This window comes from Halichoeres trimaculatus, unplaced genomic scaffold, assembly GCF_033239565.1.
Source record: "Halichoeres trimaculatus isolate MK-OKI-2021-1 unplaced genomic scaffold, fHalTri1.1 fHalTri1_scaffold_15, whole genome shotgun sequence".
NCBI classification, from domain to species: Eukaryota; Metazoa; Chordata; class Actinopteri; order Labriformes; family Labridae; genus Halichoeres; species Halichoeres trimaculatus.
The window spans coordinates 6,002,342-6,019,175 of NW_027437193.1; the positions used below are offsets into that span (position 1 = coordinate 6,002,342).

Consider the following 16,834-nt stretch of genomic DNA (forward strand, 5'->3'; position numbering starts at 1 on the left):
CCTCTTCATCACTTGGTGTCTCAGAGTCTCAACATGTGCTCAGATAAAGAAACCATGGGAGGGCTGCCAGACCTTTGTCTAACATAAGATGCCTAAATTGACAATTCCTCTCTCAGTTTTCCCCATCATCTGTCAGATGTGGATTGTAAAAGTGCTATTTGTATGAAGTGTGTCACTGGGTGGGTGGTTATAAAACCAAAATCAGGCCCTTTAGAAGTCTTATAGCATCGCATGGGTGAAATTAAGGTTTTCAAAACGGTACATTTGTTGTTGTGCTAAAGTAAAATAAACAATTCACCTCAACTGGACTGATTTAGACAAAAATTTAAATCCTGAAGCAGAGTAGTGGTGGTTTTAGTGGAACCCTGGCGCCCCCTTGTGGGTTTTATTATACATTCTGTGTTTTTTTTTTTTTACCTGATGGTTGTTTGTATTGCTCACACAAAAAGACACTTTCTAACATTACTCATCGTACTAAACAAATTTACGAAAACTATGATTGTCTTAATTATTATTTTTATAGCTTTGCTTTGTTGGCCTGGCTGATAATCAGTCTGTCTCTAGTGTTAGTGTTGTCATGTAAATCATGACTTATGCTGCCATTTGTATTCTGATCAACTAATTAAAAGAATTTAAAAAACTGTAAACCTTTTTTAATGTCCACACTCTGTTCCTTTGATACTGTAAATTCATAGAAAATTGAAAATAACATTTAGAGACATTTTATAGTCGAAAAACAGTTTGTCTTCAAATTCATCAAAGATTTTACAAATCATTTTTTATCAACTCTATTAATCTCAAACTATGTTGAATCTGAATGATCCTGGTTGAATTTACTGTTCTTGGAGCAGAGGTGTGGAGTAAGTTCAAAGTAAGTTCATAAAGTGGTGATTTTTTTCAGTGACCCAGCTCAAACAAGGACACCAACTTCATAAGATTGTCTTAAGGTCGATGGGTGTTTGCAGTAAGCTCTAGAAATGTTTATTTTACTGACAAGAGAAAGTTCAGACCCATCTATCAAACAAAGAAAAACTAAAACTAAACTGACTTAAGTGAGTAAGCAAAGTTTGATCCATTATTTTCACACTTTTATTTTTAATTAAATCCATTGGTAAAGTAATAAGATTAAACACAACATCATTAAACACTTTAAGGGGTATACTTTTTCTTATTAAGCCACTAGGGGGCAGGCTTCTACAATAAATGCAATGAAGGGGCATTCAGACGCTCGCTCACAAAAACAGTCTCGAACCCCTACACACTATAATCTAGGTCATGATCAAGAACCATCAGTTATGGATAAATACTATACCATTCAAATGATTAATAAAAAATATTTTATTTAGGCTTTACCATATAAGTTGATCCAAAAATATAAAATTAAAGTGGTTTCATAATTTTCAGTATTTCTTCCAAATCTCAAGAGCACCAAAAGAGGGAAGCCTTGAACTTATTTCACTGAAAAACAAATGTTAGTTGAAACACATCATAAACATTATTTTCAACAGGGCTCTCTAGTGGTAGAAAGTTGTGATTGCAACCATAAATTTGAGGTTAAATTTGCTGATAAAATGACAAAAAAAGACTTAAACACAGCAATATGACCGCATCATCTTAATAATAATAATAATAATAATAATAATAATAATAATAATAATAATAATAAAACCCTTTACCTGTGGTCATGTTGAAATTATATGTTAAATAGGTGCAACTCAAAGTTTTACAAAAGCTTTTATCAAGGAGTTCATCGAGCAGCTACTTTGGATCAACAAGACATGAAAACATCTCCAGGCCTGTTCTTTATCACTTAACACTTTAAACATTTCACTTAAGTTTTTTGCTGTAGCTCAATTCAAATAAAGATAACAGTGAATTTTAAAAGTAGATAACTGATGTCAGGCTTTTTGTGATCTTAACTTTTTGAAAAAATGCAGAAAAACGTTTTATGGACTGTCTTGGGACTCACACTTTAAGTCAGCTTGATTGTTTAAAGAAATCCACCAATCAACATCTTCTTTAAAGCTTATTAATGAAAAGATTTTATATATATATATGCTGGTTAAAATGATCTATATGTACCGATGGCAAGGAATACATGATGTGTACAGATCACAGAGCGGAAAATATCCGCTATCTAAAGCAGGAGTAAAAAAGGGAAAACACCAACCAATCGTCTTCCAGGGACACCTTTTTTGTAAACCAATCAAAACCCGTCGCCGTTCTGCCCGCCTCCTGCGCGTACATTTCACTGGCGTGCACATGATTCAGTGCGCGTGGCCGAGCTGAGAAGGAAGGAGCAGCGCTGTTGAACGGCGGAGAAGCTACCTATACCTTGTTTACCTGTTGATGCTCGTCCAGCTAAACAGAGCAAGAAAAGAAAGACGGAGGCTTTCTTTTCTTTTTCTGTTTCCCTGCCTCTAACTACTGCCCCTCTCGCTCAACCTCGGGCCTGTCCCCTCTGACCTGATAAGGTACTTGGCTCTGGGCTGTAGTTCGGCTCAGAGTCTAATAAACTCTCACTACAGGGGCTCTGACAAGCAAAAAAAAAACAAAAACTGTGATATTTGGTAAGTCCTAGAGAAAATGTACATGTACTGTTTGTATTATAGCTTTACTCCTGATATCATGTCACAGGTAAAAGTGGACGATTCTAACATGACAGCCGCGAGTACTGACAAAAGCCACGTTTGTTTATTTTTTTTTAGCTTTACGTTTTAAAGTTTTGGTGTTTCCTTACCTCTAAATGAGACATGACTCGACAGTGCAAAACATAAAATGATGTGCTGAGTCCGTCTTTCAGTCATTCACAATCAGAGTCGCGAATCATGGCACCTGTGCGCGTGAGCGGGGGCGTTGCTTTGAGGGAGCTCCAAGGGGAGGGGGAGGAGGGGCTAGGAGGAGTCCTGACGAGATGCTACATTCAAATTCATACTAGTTTTTCAGGACTGCCAACCCTGCCTTTAAAGACAGTCTCTCAGTCTTTGACCCCGCCCTATTTCCCCTGCAGCGGCACAGAAAAAGGGTTCATAGAGGACGTGGCTGTCCTGATGTCATCTTAGGACACACATGATCTTGTCTCAACCTTGGGATGAAGCGTTTGATGTTTAAAGGAGAAATACCTCCTGACCAATCAGATGACTCGGTTGAAACTAAGTGTAGTTTAATATAGAGTCAGAGAAAGATCAATAAATGAGATCCTGCTGCAGGCGGTGGTAACAACACCAACATTTATATTCATAAGAAGAATACACATTATACTAATTTACGATATATCAGAAGTTTTTATTGATGATGGAAAGGTATGAGTACATTTTTAAGACATAAAAAGATACAAGGATACAATAACCTCAAAGACTGTTACAGCCTGTAAATAAAGAGTACAGCAGCACCGTCACCTACGTCTTTATATAGTGTAAACAACTACCATCACACACATCACACACACCCCAATATGATCAATACCAGCACCGTCACCTGCAGCCTGATAAACTGTACACCAACACACTCACCCACACTTTATATACTCCCATAATATAAAAACCAGAACCATCACCTTCACTTAGAGCAGCTGTGTGATTACTGTGAAAGAAAAGCTTAAGGCCGGAGCTGTTATAATGGCTTTTGTTCACAAATCTGTCTCAAAAACCAACAACTAGAAAAAACACCTCATCTCTGATTGTCTGCAATGTTAAGAAAACTGTCAAACCCTCAGAGACTTCCCTGATCCCATCACTACAAAAACAAAAGTGATCCATGATGAATTTTAGATAAACTTAAGTGAAATATGATTATAACTGTTAGCTGGCAATGCTAAAAGAAGGCTGTTGTTTTGTGTTTTTTTTGGACTAATCAGTGGCTGTTATTGGATCTGCAGATCCCAAAAGATATAAATCACTGCGTTGAAAGGTTTTCAATCACTTTGTCAAAGGTCCAATGGCTCCACCATGTGGATAAGTTCAGTACTGCAGTTTTATGACTTAACTATCATCAGCCTTTTTTTTTTATTTTAACAAAATCCACAAGAATAAACCCTGCTGTGTCATTTTGCTTATGCTATATATAATATGTATATTTTTGTATCACGTTTGACACATTTGGAGGTTTTGGAAACTTTTTTAGGTTAAGTTTTTAGTAAGTTTGCATTCTTTAAATGCAGGAAAACTTTTTTTTTTCTTTTTACAAGAAAAAAAAAAGTAAAAATTCAGATGTTATCCTTACTGCAACTTCTTGAAAATTAAAAATGATGTGCCCGAAAAAGAAACCTCATTTATTATTTACGTACATATACATCAATGACTCAAAATTTTTTAATCAACAAATGCAAAATCACTTCTCCTCACAGAAAGCCCAAAACACAAAAAGCATCTGTTTCTTTGAAATACATGACTTATTTTCATGATCCATAATATCTACAGTTTTTATTCCACTTCTGCTTATACCCCGAATCAGAGGAGGACCAACCCAGAATGTCAAATGTTTCACATGTTGTTGTTTTATGTTTCTTGTAATACACAGTCATGGCCTAAAGTTTCGAGAATGGCCCAATTTTTGTTTTTCAAAGAGCTCAATTCACTCGGCTGGGAATGACTTTGCAGTTATTTGCAATTCATCCCATCACTCTTCAAAATGTAGAGTTAATATAAATTGCCACCATATGAAATAAGGCAGCAAACTGTGTCATTCTTAAAACTTTATTCATTTTTGTATTTATGATTTTAATACTAAGATTTCACTTGGTTTCCTTAAATATAATTTTTAACAGTCTGACTCCTCTGGGTCCTCTGGGAAAAATAGTGCCCTTATCCTGCGATATTACACTTCCACCATTTTTTATTTTACAAGAGCAAGAAGTTATCTATAAAAAGATCAGCACATGTAGTATTTTTTCTTCTGAGGTTTACGGACCAGTTCAGACGAGAAACGCACAGAAGTTTTGATTAAACTTATTTGACTTTAGCCTCAGCTTCCTCACTCTGGCTGTACTGGCTGACATGTTTACCAGATCGAGTGGACACCCAGAGGACTGTCACTCCATACCCCACCAAGAGGAGACCCATGATGTTTGCATGAATCGCCTCTGCAGGAGAGTCAGTGTACTTTGGGTCGTTCCTAAAATATTAAGAAAATATAAAACAAAAAAATGTAAAGACAGTGAGTTCCTGACATTTTTATCAACAATTAAAAGTTTTTTTTTTACTTACAAGTCGAAAATGAGAGCCTCTGTTATCCCGATGACTGACACAGCGATGATGCCACCAAAGAGAAAGCGTCCCAGAAAGGTGTGCACGGGCATGAAGGTTTTTCTCCAGGATGATGGCGTGAACGGGAACAAGTAGATGCTGGCTGCGATAACAATCTGCTCAAGGAAGGCAAAGAAAAAAAACATTCACACATCACTTTATTAAATAATTGGTGCATCATTCGTCGTGTATTTACCTGTGCACAGAAAAGGGCAACAGCAGTCAGCCCCAGCCAGCTGTGCAGACTGAACAGGTTGGGGAAATGTGAAGAGCTCTGAGAGCCAAAAACTGCAGAGAGAGCCACGACGGCAGACAGGAAGGCTGCCACGTTCAAGCCGGCATGGATGTACTTCATCTGTTCATGGCTGCCCTGCCAGGACGAGGGCAGTCTGTAGACCATGATGGCTGCAAGAGGAGGTTATTCAAGGTCAAACAGACTCTTCTTCAGATTTCTACATTTCAAAAAGAAAAAGAAAAAACAAAAAGCTTCTTACCCAGTCCATTGAGGAAAATGAAGCTGGAGAGCTGTAGGACTGGATGCCAGTTGAAGAGACCTTTTCCTTCCCCAGACAGGCCCCCTCTGTACTGGAACACCCATTGGAGCACATATATGGTGGTGAAGAGCCCGAACACGAGGGCGGCGAACAGAGCGTGTCTGGCCTGCTCCATAGCATCGAGTTATGAGCCGTTATCAAAGTTTCACCAGCTTCAAGTGGAGGTTAAAGACAAGGGCCGGAGCAGAGGGGTGGCGTGGCCATGGTAGGCGGGGGCCACCTTTCAAATCTTATTGGCCACGATTGGCTGAGACGCCACCCCGAGATTGGCAAGGCAAGGCAAGGCAAGTTTATTTGTGGAGCACAATTCATACACAAGGCAATTCAAAGTGCTTTACAGCTAACATAAAATAAAATCACAGTAGGCAAAATAAAATCATTGCATGAAATCACATCATAAAACATAAAAAATGATTAATTAAATTAAAAGAGGAGAGTGGAGATAAAATACTTTCAGTTGTCGTATGCAATGCTAAACAGAACTGTTTTCAGCCGGGCTTTGAACATTGTCAGAGTTGAGGCTTGTCTCACATCTTCTGGTAGACTGTTCCAGATTTTGGGGGCATAAAATTGGAAAGCAGCCTCACCGTGTTTAGTCCTGACTCTAGGCACCAGCAGGAGACCTCTCCCTGAGGTTCTCAGAGACCAAGTTGGTTCATATGGTTCTAGCATGTCCGAGATGTACTTTGGTGCTAGACCATGAAGGGACTTGTAAACAAGCAGAGCTGTTTTAAAGTCTATTCTCTGAGCCACAGGAAGCCAGTGCAGAGACCTGAGCACTGGACTTATATGGTCATATTTCCTGGTTCTGGTCAGGACCCGAGCAGCAGCGTTCTGGATGTACTGCAGCAGTCTTACAGCTCGTTTTGAGAGTCCAGTGAGCAGGCCGTTACAGTAATCTAACCTGCTGGAGACAAATGCATGGATCAGTCTCTCTAAGTCAGGTTTAGACACTATTCCCTTCTCCATCAGATTATCTTATCATCTCCATCAGAGGAGGGACTTGGGAATATTATATCAGAAAGATTAATCATTTATTTATGTGTTTCCTCCCCTGCATCATTCAGTGCCTCGTATAGGCCGACCCAGTCCAGAAAGTCTGTATCTACCCCTAGACAGCACGAAGAGTTTAGTAACTTTCTTCTTTTTTTTTGAAAGACATGAAAAAGCTGCTTCTGTTTGTCTTTTTTTAACCATCCATCAAACACATTTTCTTTTCCACTTCACACAGTTCAAGGTCAACAGTCCAGGCTCTAGGTGTGTAGATGGAGAAGCAGTATGGGTGTATTAGCAGCAGGTTTTAGCAGGTTTTTCTCTATAATCTAAATCAACCCTCCCTCATTCACGACATCACACCCAACTCGTAAATCAAAACATTGTTTTCAGAGAAACAACAGTGACAGAGACAGAGAAACTCTGAAAGACAGGCAGTGACTGGATCCAACTGTAATTATGGAAGAAATGTCTTCGACTATAAATCAGGCTAATAAATATGTTTTCCTGGAATTCAAACAGCTATAAACACATGAGTGGTTCTATAACTAGGGGAAAATTTTAGTTTACAAAACGTGAAAAAACATGTGCTTTTTGGTTTCATATTCTATTTGATTGCAGATGATACACCTGGAATGTACTTAATTTATTGATTAGCAAGCTTAAGCTCTAATGTATTCTTAAACATTTAAGTAATAAAAAGATAGAGTATAATTTTGTCAACTGTGTTTTGGACAAAAGTTGTGACTATTTTTTTGACATAAATTCACAAAATACTGAATTTAGAGTTATTCAACATTTTGATGTCAGACCGTGAACATGGCACCACCTGACCTCCATCACCTCATTTTTCTGTGCATTTTTTTTTAACATCTATAATAAGAACAGCAGAAAATGTTGCTAACACAGTTGACGAACAATTAATGCGCCCCATGTACAGACAATTATTCTAATGAAATATTGAAGAGGAGGAGTTAAAACATGCAACACTTTCTTCAAGATTCCCACCAAAAGTGTGTGACTTCAACTGATTTATGTCATGTGACTTTGGAGCAAAACATTGCTGATTTATAGTTTTTTTTTCAACGGGCAACATGGTTGATGCTGATTTCTCAGACACACACAAAATGAACTGTTCTATCCATATAAATTATTAAAATAGTTTTTAAAACTATAAAACTTTTTAAAAAATAATAATTATAAGTCATATTCACAAATATGTATTCTAAGGTTAGTTTTGAAGAGCAAACTTGACATTTGAGATATCAGACAGCACAAAAACTGCAAATTCCAATACATGATTTGCATTTTTAGCTAAATAAATTATGGAAGCTGTTAACTTTCTGTATTAAATAAAAGTAAAATATCAGCCAAATGACCCAATGTAAAATTGGTCATTTCCTGAAACAGCGTTAAGTTTTTCCCAATGATGCCAAAATAATGCTGTGGTGGTCACAGGAGAGATCCTTCCTTTCTGTGGCCACCAGACTGTACAAGTCCTTATTCCGAGTGTTTTAGGTTCACTCTGCACTTACTGGTTTAAGAAAAATGTGCAAAATCACCTTCTTTGCAGTATATTTAATGACAATATCTGTGCAATAATCCACAACTGACAGTATGTCACTATTTCCATACCATATTCTTAGTAAATGTCCATAATAATAATTCATACCTTTATTCAATTTAACATTTCACTTATGATACCATTTTGTAATTTCTTGTGTCTTATATTTGTATATTTTGTACTTCTTGTTTTTAACACTTTTGGAGGGAGTAACTGTAACTAAAAAGTAATTTCCCCTTGGGAATCAATAAAGTATTTCTAATTCTGATTCATTGTGTTATGTTAACACACACCCAAGCCACTCTGAACATTTACGGCTCAATTGTAATGGTGCGGCCACACCAAACGCGAATTTGCGGCGCGATTATATACAAAGTCAATGCAAAGACGCGTTTAGCCGCCGATTCGCCTCGGGCGGCGCGTTTGGAGCGTTCACGCGTTTGGGCGGTAGACGCAAATTCGCTCGAGTTTATAATATCCCCCCCCCCCCGACGTCATCGTTTTGACGACGTTGGGGGGCAACTGCCGCCTGCTCCGGCTCCAACTCCGCCGGAGGATGGAGGAGAAAACAATCTGTGCGTTGTGTCATCATCCAGAGTTATACGATACGTGTGTACTCTACAGAGACCGGAAAAACAAGAGCAGGCTTGGTTGAAAGTCTCTGAGAAGACAGGTTTTGAATGTAAGTTCTGTAAACATTCGTTCCCAGCTGGATTTGCCTGCACGGGTCATCACTGAGTCCGACTGTGTTTTCCTCAGCGGAGTTTTGAGCCTGATAGAGAGGAGGGAGGAGCGGGGCAGGGGCAGAGCCAGGGAAAAGATGGAAGTTCTCTGTGCTCCTCTCTTTCCTCCACCCCTTCATTATCCCCAGGGAGACCTCCGGGAACATGGGTTGGGGGTTCGGGTGGTCGGGGGTAGGGGGGGTCGGAGGTTCGGGGAATCGAGGATGAGATCGCAGGGAACAGCCAAGCAGGGCTGGTGGATTACCAGGGAGAGGCAGCAGGCATTGATTGTGATCTCCAAAGCTTTCACACACTCTCCTGTCATGCTTTGGAAACCACAGCTCATTGTTTTTCAGCTGCTCTTTTGGACTTTTGGTCTGTAAATGAACGGGCTCTCTAGTCCGCATGCGCAGTACCGGGCTAACGCGCGTTTGCCCCTCAGCTTGTCAAAAAAGTCCAGCGGCGAGACTCGGGCATTCACGCGGCGCGTGACAGGCCATTTGCGCGAGTAAATTCGCGTTTGCGTTTAGTGTGGCTGCAGCATTACAGTTGAAATTAAAAAACAAACAAGCAAAAAAAAAAAAAAAGGCATTTGTGACAGAATAATGGGATTAAATGCCTGGAAGTCAAAAAGTTTGAGCTTTCACTGCAAGGTGTTTTCTTCAGAGGCTCAAAGACTCTTGAACTCCTTGTTGGTTGTTTTCCCACTGGAGGATGACTTGGTGCGTTGGTGGAAAACTCTGATTTTAACATATCAATTTCTTAAAGAGCAACTGAAGTTTGATGCCACAGCAAAAGCGTAACAAAATTTACAGGATATCTTTCAGGCCAGGGCTGCTCAGACTTTTGACTAAGGGTAAGCAGCTCTTAATGACAAATTTATTAGCAAAGAAAATCACAACTGAATGCTCTATTTGTCTGGATGTCAGACTCATTGCATACAGATGGAAGATTGTTTATGTAAAGACTAAATAGTAGTGGTCCTAATATAGAACCTTGGGGGGACATCAAAACTACAACTAAAGGCAGAGGATACCATTCACCCTTACTCTCTGAGTTCTACCTTCAAGACTTCATGTATCAGACGGTATTAGGGGAGAAGTTCAACCGAGTTCAGTTCATCAGCACAACTGCTGAGCCACAGTTAGCTTTAAAAAGTTTTTCGCAACTGCGGCCTTTGAGGAGGAAGATCTGACATTTGATCTGGATTCTTTGAGAAGTGCAGAGTGAGTCCTTTGGCTCTGCTCTCAGGTACAGTTAGTGTGTGGGAAAGGAAAGGTGTGAAAGTGGGACCGTCTCCAGAAATCTGGGGAGAGGAAGGTGTGAAAGTTGGACCTCCTTCAAAATCAAGTGTTTGAACAAGTCAGCCAGAAATGCAGAAACTGCTGCTTGATAACTTATCCTGGCAGATGTTGCAGAGATCTGTGGTTCAGAGGAACAGGATGAGACTGGCAGGAGAGCAGCACTAATTGGCCAATTATAGGATTTAGAATAAGATCTACACAAAGGGATTCTACAGAGAAAATTAATTCAATTAAGCTTAAACGATACCTGGAAGAAGAGTTCTTATTTCACACACTTCATTTAACTTTAACCCTTGCATGCTTGAGCTGAGAAAGATACCAGGAACAGTAATCCAGGAGAAGTGTGTGAGGGAAAATCTGCAGTGAAGAACTCTCAGCGCTACATTTAGCCGGCTACTGCTGTACGAAACAAACTTGCATTTGCTTGTTGTCACGCTTCAAACAACAGGGCTGCATAACTGTACTGATAAATACTTTACCTCGTTGTGGGTATCTGGTAAAAAGCTGATCCTCCAAACAGATCCTCCAAATAGCATCTTTAAAGTTGATGATAAAAAGGTATCACCTCGAACTCCAAGGTATCTGTGCATCAAAACAAAGAAATAAAATAAATAATAATTACATTAAGAAATAGCCATTACAAGGAGGCTAAAAAGTCGCAGGTTGCAGACCCCTGTTCAAGTAATTTTAAAATAGGCTCACTTCTCTATCCCAAACCTATATGTTTTATTATAATCCACAATTTAAAATAAGATCATCACCGCCAAAAGATTGTGATTTTTAACCATAGACTGTATAAAACATGTATGTTTCTAACATTGATTTGTACATATTTATCATATATTAGGTTGCTAGGCGCCGTCTTGTTGGCTATGGCTGCCTTTTGCAGCAGCTCTCTCTTCTTTGTCCATTTCTTGTCAATTTTTTTTGTCTCTTTTTAGTAATCTTTGTATTTGGAGTGGATCATTACTTTGTTTGGCTCATTTGTTGGTCATGGACACCAAACTTTTTGTGGCTTCAGTGATATTTTTACTACTTTTTCTCCTGTGTTTGTCTGGAGATCCTACATGTAACCATGGCTGCATTATTTACATGTGAAATCAGCTGTTAGCAGCCTGTAGCATGTCAATGCTAACTGGTGCAAGGCCGGATGTTTCCCACAAGGTAAGGAGAAGGAGGTGAGGACGGCGTGCTGGTTCTCAGGTGTGAGCAAAGAAGTGACGACATCGACCTGTCCTTCCATCCATCGTTTTTGGGAATGTAAGATCTATCTCCAATAAGATGGACAAGTTAGCCATGCTAACCTAGCAACAGAGGGAATACCAGAGGGCAGAGTAGCATCATGCTATTCGCAGACATGGTTAACAGAGCTAACACCTGACACCAACGCCACATTGGAAGAGCTTCACCTGCTGTGAGCAGACAGGATCCAGGAGACGGAGACTGAACAGACTGCTGAAGAAGCTCAGTCCTGGACCCTGTGGAGGTGGAGGCTGGCTGACTGGACAATGATGGACAAGCTGTCAGCATCTATTTTCTTATGGAGCTTTTTGCACTTTCTATACACTTTCTTACTTTTGTTTTCTTGATTGCTGCTGTGACTCCTAAATTTTGTAGTACTTGTTACAACGACAATAAAGTTCTATTTTATTCTATTCTACATATTTTGGGGGACTGTTTAAAACAACCTTATCCTTAACTGTCAGTGACAACAGTTAGCAGTGATGAAGCAGAGACACAACAGAATCAAAACTACAGCAGCAAACAAACCAAATTTTGAATTTCCGGTTGAAAACATCAGCATACATCTGTTTCTTTCCATAAACCATGGTGTTTTTTATAAATCAACAAAAAACAACCGGTATTGAATCATTTCATAAGATGTGGTATTGTGAAACTTAAAGGTTGTGTAACTTTTGGTAACCTCATTTGGTGACACATGAGCCAGAAGGTTCTCATGTTTTACTTTACCACACAATCTAAAGTGATTTACCACATGAAACTGTTTTCTGCCAAAAACATTTAAGTGTTGACAGATACATCAAAATTTTTCCTTGAGCTATAATTAAAAGAAATGAAGGTTTTCAGTCTGTTAGAGATCTTCAGATGGTTTCCCTCGAGGTTTTTTGGGATCTTTTTTTAAATTCTGACATACCGGTAATCCCAAATCTTTTGAAACTAAAATGGAAGAATTAAATCAAGCACATCCATCTAGTAATGGCTATTAAGTTGTGTTCACAGGCACTAAGCTCCTGAAAACCTCCAAATAACTTCCTTTAAACGGAAAGGAGATAAAAGATGCTGAATCTACCCCCAATACTCAGACTGTACCCCCCCCAGTATTTTTGCAGCATCACACACAGTGTGCAGGAACATGCATGCTCTCTGTGTTATCACTTCCAGGAAAACAAGAGGCGGCCTTCTTCTTGAAACTATTTAATTAAAAACAACAATAGAAAAAGGTGTCAGCTATGATTCAACTAAGTGTCTGTAGAGATTCTGAGAAGACGCCGGGTAACTCTCTGAAAACATTTTGGCAGCACTTCACTTACAGACTGTGGCTCCACCTGGATCTGAACACGTTCCAATAAAGGCACTTCACAACATGACAGTAAAACACTGAAGAGGACGATGTAGTCCTCGAGATAATCTTTGTAATGACTTCGTTTTGGATTTGTAGAACTGAGGACAGATTGACAGATTGGCTCAGTTTGCAGAGGTTCAAGGGTGGGGTGGCTGAATGTCAGAGCTCTCTATGATGCTGATTGTGCATCACTTGTCAACAACAATCCAATCTGTGGTGAGACGAGAATAAGAAACAAAATAACTGGGAGCGAAAGTTTCTCTGATTTCTCTGAAACTTGTTTTCCAACCTTGCGGTAGTTTTTAATCCTCCTTTTGTGATGTTCTTTATCTTTTTTTTTTTTTGACATTTTCCGTTTTCTTTGAAAAGTTTCATCATTCGAAGACAATTTGTGTCTGTGGTCTTTGTGATCAATAAATATCTGCTATTACTGTTCTGAGTGTGATGAGGAGTCTCAGTTTTTTGTCAAACTTACATCATATGTCTCAGCTCTGGTTTCCATTTGAAGCTTCCTCTTTATTTCACGAAACATGTTGATGGGAAAATCACTGCGAACGTGCAGACAGATTGAGAAACAGTCAAAATATGTCATAAGATTTCAAGATTTGTTTTGACAGACACTCTACTTTCTCTCTTTAAACCAACTCTGAGCACTAAAACAAAACAACCAAGTGATAATTTACACACAATCAGACCTCATTAGTTAAAAGCGTACGCATTACAAGGTAGAAAAAACGTCTACGTGCACCTTTTCACATTTTCTGCTTAGAAGGGCAGCATTCCCTTTTTTTTCCTGTGCTTACTTGTTCAAAAACTCTACTTCTCACAGACTCCTTCAGGACCCTGCACAGAAACCCAACACTCACAAAAAACTGCTGGGATCCAATGAGGATTCCTTCACCTCTTGCACTTACTCCCCTAGCAGACTTTAACTTTATTTCATTTATATGGCACTTTTCATGCATTCTGCAACACAAAGTGCCTCAAAGAGGATAATTACATAAACAAAAACAAAACAAAACAAAGCTAAAAAAAAAAAGAAACAAAGGAATACTATAAAACCCCAAACCTCCCGCCCACACAAATATACCCATGGCTACACGGTTGCATACACACCCACGAACACACACACACACCCACACACATACAGAGGCTGTTGCTGAGGAGACATGGCGGGGCACCAAGATCTGAGGTGAGGAAAAAGCCACCTTTGGGGGCCACGCAGACCTGAGGGACTCATGGCCCATAGCTGCAGGGGGCGCCACCACAAGGACCACCCCAGCCCAGGCAGACAGGAGGCCCCATACCAAGCTGTAGTGCTCTCTAGCCACCAGGGCTGGAGCCATCAATGGGACAGTGCCCCAATCAGTGGACCAGAATCAGCTCACCGTGTGGCAGGCTCCCAGGAAGAAACACTGGAAAACCGAGGGACTAAAATAGTAGAATGTGATAAAAGGCAGACTCAAGACCTACCTCTTTAATCTTGCTTTTAGCTGATTGTATTTAATATTATTTTATGTTTTATATATATCTTACTTTAACCCTTTTATTTTGTTTTATTACTACATTTCAGTCAGATTTTTATTTTATTTTATGTATTATTTATTTATTTATTTATTTGTTACTTGGAATTTTTTGCAACATTATTTATCTAACTTTTATTCTACACTGTTATATTATTTAATTTATTTATTTACTCATTTATTTATCTTACCCTCTAGTATCTTCGAGTATTTTTAAGTATCATATTACTTTTAGCTCCTGTGTTTCCTCATTTTTAATACAAACTGGCGTTTCCTCAGTCCTCTTATTCTGCTCTCTGTCAGAATTTCCTTTTCATGTCTTCATGTGTTTGAGTGAGTGTGTATGTTGAATATGGTTTGGGGGTGGGGGGATTGTGGGGGTCTTATGTTTTCATTTTATGTAATTATGCAATTTCTGCTTTTTATTCCACTTATTATTTTATTTTATCTTTTTCTCATCTGAAGCACTTTGTAATACAAAATCCTGTATGAAAAGTGCCATACAAATAAAGTTTGTTTGATTGATTGATTGATTGATTGATTGAAAAGGTATAGAAGCTAAAACTGAGGGAATAAAACAGTATTCTCAAGATAGATTATATAGATAATGTGAAATAAAATAAATCTGTGTCCTGACTGATTAACAACTATATTTTTTTCATATTTTTTGACACCATAATTACATTATTTTGGCAGCAGAAGCGAGCATGAAGCAGCTTTGTTACCTGCACCTGTTGGACAAAGCTCACAAGTTATATTTATCCTTCAGTTTATAGGATTAAAGTCTGCATAACGTAAGACTAACACATCTGGCATATGACTGTGCAAATATATAATTTTGGGCCTATCCCACCCTCTTTTTAACTAGGGGTGGGTATCAAAAACCGGCTCCCGTTAAGAATCATCAAGACATGTTCATTACCCTTTATTTGTGACGATTCTCTTATAAATTCTTTACACTACGTCGGAGCTGCTGACCTTACGTCAGCTAGCCTGCTGCAGCTATCACAGACTAGCAGTTAGCTAACAGTTACCCAAGAAAACTCTGATTCAGGATTTCTTTTACCAAAGAGCTGAAGACACAAGGAAATGTACATTACTTTCCCTCAAGAGACCCCTATTCAATACACTCAACATGGCAGAAAAGTCTCCATATTCACCAAAAACGGTTTAAACAAAATAGCGCTAGCTTGATGCTAACGTACAGGGGAAACTGCATTGCTACGCTAGCGGTTAGCATACATCGGTGGAATTCAGGCCTCAAAATAGACGTTCAGCTTTAAACACAGAAAATGATCACAGTAAGTCTTTTTAAACAACACTGAGAACTCCATATGTCGAAATACTCACAGGCAAATGAAAGAAATGTTACATGCAGGCTCATGGCTGGCTTCAACAACTCAGAGTTGATGCTATCACCACTACAAGACACTAGATGGCGTACTTCAGTCAACAACGTTACAAAATAGTGCATTAATACGGAAGAAAAAAAGAAAACTCAGGTTTTTCAGAGTAATTTATTCTTTGGTTTGTTTTTTGTAGTAATAAATTTTTGTTTTTATGATAAGTATTTTTTATTGGTTTGTTTTTTGTTATAATTAATTCTGTTTTTATGAGTTATTTTTTTTCTGTTTTCAGATTACTTTTTTACTGCTTTTTGGAGTAATTTTTTCCTGAAGTATCCAGATACTTAGAAATCCCGCGAGAACCTCAACCTGCTGTTTTTTGTAAAAAAAAATTACTCCTAAAAACAGAAGGAAAAAAATTACCACGAAAAAAAGGAGGTTGAGGTTCTCGCTGGATTTCTAAGTATCTCAATACTTCAGGAAAAAATTACTCCGAAAACAGAAAAAAGTAATCGAAAACAGAAAAAAAATTACTCATAAAAACAGAAATAATTATAATAAAAAACAAACCAATAAAAAAATATTAATCAGAAAAACAAAATTAATTACCACAAAGAAATTACACATAAAAACAGAAATAATTATAACAAAAAACAAACCAATGAAAAATATTTAAAAAACAAACCGAAGAATAAATTACTCTGAAAAACTTTGAGTGAGTTGCTTTTTTTCTTCAAGTGAGTGCAATACGCTTCTGTACATTAACGTCACGTGACGTCCTTTTTTTTGATTTTCTACCTCCAGAGATATCCAGATCCAGTGACTAATTTTATTTTTATTTACTTATAAATAAAGTTAAATGTTGTTGACACAGAAAACCTGTAAAGCTACTTTTTGACCAGAGAAAATTCACAAGAGGTGTTGGTAAGGGAATCGATAAAGAGTTGGACCGATAAGCAAAATAGGTAAGGGCATTTATATCAATAACATCATATCAATAC

General features: G+C 38.4%; 2 protein-coding genes across 2 annotated transcripts in view; one reads left to right on the forward strand and one right to left on the reverse strand.

Annotated features, from left to right (window-relative positions):
- LOC141803941 (apolipoprotein D-like) overlaps positions 1-16,834 on the forward strand; it is a 337,954-nt gene that overhangs the window by 68,371 nt on the left and 252,749 nt on the right. The gene's annotated exons all lie outside the window — the stretch shown is intronic.
- Positions 4,260-15,910, reverse strand: LOC141804724 (plasma membrane ascorbate-dependent reductase CYBRD1-like). Its single transcript, XM_074689330.1, has 7 exons — positions 15,838-15,910; positions 13,440-13,512; positions 10,860-10,962; positions 5,738-6,044; positions 5,440-5,648; positions 5,205-5,359; positions 4,260-5,112 (listed from the first exon to the last, which is right to left on the reverse strand). Exons 4-7 carry the CDS (start codon positions 5,910-5,912, stop codon positions 4,947-4,949), a joined length of 705 nt encoding a protein of 234 aa, XP_074545431.1. The 5' UTR covers positions 5,913-6,044; positions 10,860-10,962; positions 13,440-13,512; positions 15,838-15,910; the 3' UTR covers positions 4,260-4,946.